Raw genomic sequence first — 6464 nt, 5'->3', positions numbered from 1 at the left:
CAGGAAGAGGCGATTACAGGTGCAGCGGTCCAGCCATGTGTATGTGACATCAAGTGTCGCGATTATCTCATAGCTGGGCTAGGTTCCTACACTAAATGGCTTGCTAATTGGGACAGATTGGGACAGTGGCTCGGGTCACCAGGCATAGCTGCCCCAACTTCAACATTGCCGACGTGCCGGTGTGCCGAACTGCCGATGTTCAAACCCTGTTGGCAGTGCTTGCAGAGTACAGTAACGCAACCACCGCAACGCCGCAGCCCCACTAAAATGGACACCGATCACGGCAAGCCAGCTCCTCCAAACCCTGAAAGCCCCTGCATGCAGCCGCGCATTCTCTCCTAGCAAGTAGCAACCTACCTTGCAGCCGTACCGGCCACATGCTGCGAGCAGTGGCCGCAAACAACCACTGCCGGCGCTGCCACGGCGATCTCCATTACCTTCCCACAACTACGCACCGACCGCAGCCACACCGCGCGCACCGTGCACGCTCATTCGCTTTTGCCGCTGCCTGCCTGCCTCCCGGTGAAGGGGCACCGGTGAAGGGGCAGCTAGCTCTCCACATACCTGCCACGTCGACGCCTCCCAAAGATAAAGCGGCAGCACTGAGCACTCTCACAAACAGGATGCCACCGACCGTGGCGCTTCCAACCGCCTCCCTGATTCTGGGCATAGCGGCGGAAAGCAAGGGGAGGTGCCGCCCAGCCCCACCACCACCACCACCACCACCAGCCGCCGCCGCCGCCGCCGCCGCATCCTCCTCCGCCTTCAGCACCACCTCGTCGTACGCACACCTGCCCGCCAGAGCCGAGTACTTGAGCACAGAGCACGTCGGTGTTGGATGCCATCTGGACACTCGATATGCGTCGTGCTGCATCAAGCAAAAGTGCAAAACCCGATACTCTCTACCGAAGTATCGAAGTAACAGGAGACATACAAACAAAACCGTACCGAAAAAGCAACCTGCCTTACCACTGTCCCATCGCACACCGTACCGAAAACGCCTACCCCACAGCCGTACGTGTAAAGCTTCACAGCCCAACCATTGCAAGTTTCCATGAGTACCGCATCCTTGACCAACTAGCAAGTCCACATCCCATCCCCTGCGTTGTACAAGACCGGACGTGCCGAGCAGCCCTTCCTTGCCAACAGACGTCAACGACCGAAATAACCATACCGACAAGAAAGGTGGCTCTCCCTCTTTGCGCCCACGCCATATTTATTGAATGCACGCTTTTGAGGCATGGCGTGTGTAGGAAGGCCCGACGACATATTTGGGAGCATCATTATCATTAGTTGCACCGTTCACGCCTAGGCCATGGATAAAATCACCGTAGAGCATACAGCACGACCACGGAAGGAAGCCAAGCGCGTGGACGCCCACAACAAAGTACAGAGACACGGAGGTGTTGCACGCATTGGCAAGTGGGTCACGTGCATGTGTGTGGCAGCCGGCCACCACTGCTGAGGCGCTCCACGCTGTCGCCCCCACGCCGCACCCTAGGGCAAATAAGGCATTTCACTTGGGGTGCGCCCTTATGCCAGTGGCTGCTGCATGCACGCGCAGGTCGTGTGTTTTGGCAAATACACACACACACACATTAGCATAAGCGTTGTTCAGGCATCGACTTTGGCAAGCAAAAGCCTCTGCTGCCAGCTGCTCTTACTGTTGTAATGCATACATTGACGAGTGTTGCGGAACATCAACACATGCGTACAGCCGAACGCGCTTTTGTGCGCCCAAGCAAGAATACGCCTCACACAAAATCTTTTTGTTATGTCCACACCACCTGCAATGGCTCTTGCCACCCGCCATTCCATTCCTTGCCACCCGCCATTCCATTCCCTTGCAACGCCGCTTAGTGCTGTTAATGCGGCTTCTCACATCGTAATGAAGAACACCTTCAAAAAGAAGCGGCGTCGGCCACAGGCATTGCCATTGCGTATATAAAAGCGCACACCACGCCCGCCGCCGTTGACTTGAAAGCAGACCACCGTAAAACGTGACAGGGACACTTCTTTATCATCAAGACAAAATAACAACAGCCATCGGCCCTTGCACCAGGTAAGCAAATCTGTCCTGACAACAAGATCTCGCCGCCGCGCGCTACGGCGCTACGCCGCAACCCGAGGCACGTGTCCGCCGCTGTTGCCGCGGCTGCTAAAGCCACTGCCGCCGCCACCGTTACTGCCACCGCCGATGTCAACGAGCGCCGGTACGCCACATACAACCGTAACCTGCCAGCAGCTGTACGGCCTGGTCTGGTCGGATGTCGCCGCTGGACAGCAGTTGGTCCAGTCGTGCGTGTCATCCGCCGCCGCCGGGGTTGCTCCGTCGCTGCCGCCGCCGCCGCCAGCTTGCTCGTGGGCGGCATCTGACGCCAGGACCAACCGCTCATCCGCCGCCGCCGCCGGGTCGTGATGCTTTGCAGCCACAGCCACCACAACCGCCACAGCCCCGGAGCAGCCAACGCCACAGCCGCCACAGCCCCGGAGCAGCCGCCACAGCCGCCGGAGCAGCCGCCGCTTCAACTGCCGACGGCAGCACGGACACGCACGGGCCCGCAGCCAAGCGCCAGCGACGGCAATGAGTGCGGCTTGCTAGGGGCGCCCCGACGCTGCTATACTCCGCCGCCGTCACTAGCCTTGCCGCCGCCGCCAAGGCGCGCCCTGCTGGTACCCACACCGCCGCCCGCAGCGGCACTCGGCCGCCACGGCCCGCCGCCGCCACCGCCATTGCACCCACCAACGCCGCCGACATTACCGCCATTGCCGCCGCCGCCGCCGGGCGGCGCGCCATCTGGGTCGCTCAACATCTCATTGATATCGCACCCGTACGACCGCATGAAAATATTGGACGCCTGGTCGCTGCTGATAACGCCGCTGCTGAGACCTGCCTCCAACTGCCGTAACGTTTCGCCGTCGGCCACGTGGGCGGGCGTTACGGGCTCGGCGGCGGCGGAGGCCAACAGGTCATCATCGGCGGCGCACGCCTCCGCATCGGCAACGGCATCGGCATCCATGCCATCATCATTGGGATCATCGTTACGACCATTAGCATGATTAGCATGATTACCAAAACTGGTAGCGGAGCCCGACGGGATGCGGCTGGCAGCCGTGCCGCCGCGAGGAGTGCCGCCGCCACCGCCGCCGCCGCGGCCGCTGCCGGCGCGGCTGCCCGGCTGCCTGCCAGGCACATAGCTGGGCTTGAGCCCGAGGCCGTGCTGCTGCTGCTGCTGCTGCTGCTGCGCATGCGCCGCCGCCGCATGTTTCTGCTGCAGCAGCCAAGAACCGCTGGATTGGCAGCGAAGCGGCGGCCGGTGCGGCTGCTGCTGTTGCTCCTGCTGCTGCCGCTGGTACAATAGCTGGTACGGAGGCTGCTGCAGCGGCGCCAGGCCAGCAACCCCGGCGGCGGCGGCGGCGCCGCTGCCAGCCGCCATTAGTTTTCTCGCGATTGCCACCGCTGCGGCGTTGTTGCCGGCGGAAGCAGACATGCCCGTCGCCGGCTTGCAGCTGTCACGAATGACAGCGGCGGCGGCGGCGGCCGCCGCCGTAGCGGCGGCGGCGGTGGTGCATAGGGCGCGGCTGTTGTTGCTGCTGCAACCGTATGGCGCCAGTCCGGCGCCGCCGCTGCCAGCCGCCATTAGTTTTCTCGCGATTGCCACCGCTGCGGCGTTGTTGCCGGCGGAAGCAGACATGCCCGTAGCCGGCTTGCAGCTGTCACGAATGACGGCGGCGGCGGTGGCGGCAGCAGCCGTAGCGGCGGCGGCGGTGGTGCACAGGGCGCGGCTGTTGTTGCTGCTGCAGCCGTATGGAGCCAGTCCGGTGCCGCCGCTAGCGGCCATTAGTTTTCTCGCGATTGCCACCGCTGCGGCGTTGTTGCCGGCGGAAGCGAACATGCCCGTAGCCGGCTTGCAGCTGTCACGAATGACGGCGGCGGCGGTGGCGGCAGCAGCCGTAGCGGCGGCGGCGGTGGTGCACAGGGCGCGGCTGCTGCTACTACTGCTGCAATCGTACGGCGCCAGTCCGGCGCCGCCGCCGCAAGCAGCACCGCCGCCGTACACATCCGCCCGCCGGGAGCGGTACGGCGAGGCCTTGCAACCGTCCGAGCTGTCTGCGGTGGTGGTGGCAGTAGCAGTAGCAGTGTCCGTGGCGGTGGTGCTACTGCCGCCTGCTACTGCTACTGCTGCTGCTGCTCCAGGCACCTGCAGCGGCGCCCAGCTGCTACAGCCGGACCGCGGCCGCCGCCGGAGCAGCTGCTGCTGGGGGCTGCCGCCGCCGCCGCCGCCGCCGCCGCCACCGGTGGCGGCGCCGCCATCCGCCGATCCGGGCGGCGCGTCGGCCGTACCAGCAGCCAGCAGGAGCTCCGGGTGCTCCACAGACAATCGCTTGCTCTTGTGCCTGTTGGTGCTACCCTTATACACGTCACGCCGCCTGCTGTCGGCAGCGTGGGCGGCCGCTGGGGACCTGGCGCCGCCGCCGTCATCATGTGCGGCGTGCGCGGAGTGCCGAGCGAGGGTGGCGTGTCGCTCCCGGCCACTGGTGGGGGCGGCTGACGGCGGCGGTGGTGGCTCGGGACGGCGGGCGACCCCAAGCAGGGCGCTCGCGAGCGCGGTGGGGAGCAGGCCGCCACGCGACGGGGGCTGCGGCGCCTGGGACACTGGCACGCGGCATGTCGCTGCTGCTACTGCTGCTGGTGCTACTGCTGGTGCTGGTGCTGCCGCTGTGGTGTGGAGTGCAGCCGTGGCAGCAGTAGCAGCAGCAGCAGCAGCGGCAGTAGCAGCAGGGACCGAGCTTACGTCAGAGGAGGCCGAGGTGGATGAGGCGGAGCTGCTGGGAGTTGCCAGCAGGGGCTGTGGCTGCCCCTGTGCCTCGTCTGACTTGGACTGCGAGTTGCGGGACCCCGCTGGCGGCGCCCACTGGTCTCTCTCGCGTGCCTGCAGGCTCCGGCGCTGGGCCGCCGTCACGATGGGGCCGTTATGCTTGGAGGCCTGTGCGGTGCGCGGGGTGCGGAGGTAGGAGGCGGTTGGGGAAAGGGGGGGAGAGCGGGGAGGGGAGCGGGTGCTGGGCGAGGCGGGAGGAGGGGCGTGCGCGAAAAAAAGAGGTAAGGTCCAAGAAGCGAGGCCGGCTGACGACTCACCAGCGCCGCAGCAGTCACAGGCTGCGGGCGGGCTGGATCATTATGCGCCAGGACCCGGCGAGCGGGCTGGGCTGACGATGTCGGGTCCGCGAGCTGAAATGAGCGGACTATGCGCACGATCGTCACGAAAGAAACCGCGCAAATAAATAGCATGCATAGCGCCAGAAACGGCGCCATAGGATCGACCTGCACGTCACAGCAGCCGTCCCGCAAATGTAAGCTCGTCATTAGCCGGCAAGGCCAAACAAAACGAGCCGCATACCTTGCTTCCATAGCTGACATTGGCATCAGGGACAACAGCATTAGCTTGTGTCATTGTAGCGCCCGAGCGCGCGTTACGCACGACGAGTGTTTAAGCGGAAATCATGTTCCCTCCACTAATAGGTACCGTTTCAGGGGCCCGCTCTAGCTTAAGAAGTCACCACGTCTTGCATAAACACAGTGCAGTGCGATGAGTAATTGCCCAGCGACTTGGGCTGAATGAAACCGCTTTCTCTTTCTTCGCCTCTTTATGATAATGCTCTCTAAACTTGTACAAAGAGCGACTACTTGCAACTTCATATCACTATTTGAATAGCAGGGCTCATGTGCGACAGACTGGCGCATGGTCCCAAGCCTGATCACGCTGATGCTGCCGCTGTGGGCTAATATCGGCATAACGAAAGGAACGTCTTTGGGATTAAGCATGTACAGTAAGCGTATACCGGTGACACAAGCCCACACACGGGCCCTTTCGGAATGCCGCGCCGCGTTGCCCCTTTTACCGTGACCGCGGCCAACCCGGTCTGACCCCTAGTCACGTCGGCGCCTAGGCAACACCGCCTCCTCGCCGCCCTTTCGTTTCATCGGCGAGTTAGGCGGCACGCAAGGCGCCTCGAGCAGGAGGATGCGCAGCACGCCCCGCTGTGAAACGCGCCATATGCGTGCAGGGGGTGTTGTGGGAACCCCAGCTGCCCATGGGTGGGGCCAGCGAGCTCCGCGTCCTCGCTTAGGGTAATCCGCCGACAGGGCTCTGACCCGCTGGAGTCTAGCCTCTAGGCCAGGAGGCCGGGGGTGCAGTTGTGGCTGAGGGCGGCTGCATCAAGGTACGGCACTATGGAGGGGTGGGACCCAGGGTAGGACGTGACAGGGCAGAAGGGAGGCAAGTAGCTATGATGGCTGAGTCCCGAGAAACAAGTTACGCCCAGCCCAGGCGCCTATTCCATCTGGGACTGCCCAGCTGCTTGGCGAAGTGGGCGGGGAGCACGACGTGCCCCGTGGGTCGTCATGGTCCGATTCCAACGGGCGTCACTATTATTCAATCTGTGTGCTGCACGAGTGAGTGCAT

At 63.6% G+C, this 6464-nt stretch overlaps 1 protein-coding gene across 1 annotated transcript; it reads right to left on the bottom strand.

The window, feature by feature from the left end:
* Position 1: 1 nt before the first annotated feature.
* Positions 2 to 5786, bottom strand: CHLRE_01g008800v5 (uncharacterized protein). Its single transcript, XM_043058255.1, has 3 exons — positions 5400 to 5786; positions 5138 to 5323; positions 2 to 4988 (listed from the first exon to the last, which is right to left on the bottom strand). The coding sequence occupies exons 1-3, from the start codon at positions 5451 to 5453 to the stop codon at positions 2619 to 2621; spliced, it is 2610 nt and encodes an 869-aa protein (XP_042928169.1). The 5' UTR covers positions 5454 to 5786; the 3' UTR covers positions 2 to 2618.
* Positions 5787 to 6464: the final 678 nt, after the last annotated feature.

This window comes from Chlamydomonas reinhardtii, chromosome 1, assembly GCF_000002595.2.
Source record: "Chlamydomonas reinhardtii strain CC-503 cw92 mt+ chromosome 1, whole genome shotgun sequence".
NCBI classification, from domain to species: Eukaryota; Viridiplantae; Chlorophyta; class Chlorophyceae; order Chlamydomonadales; family Chlamydomonadaceae; genus Chlamydomonas; species Chlamydomonas reinhardtii.
The sequence above is the reverse complement of the archived record's forward strand: the minus strand, read 5'-3'. Positions and strand labels throughout refer to the sequence as shown.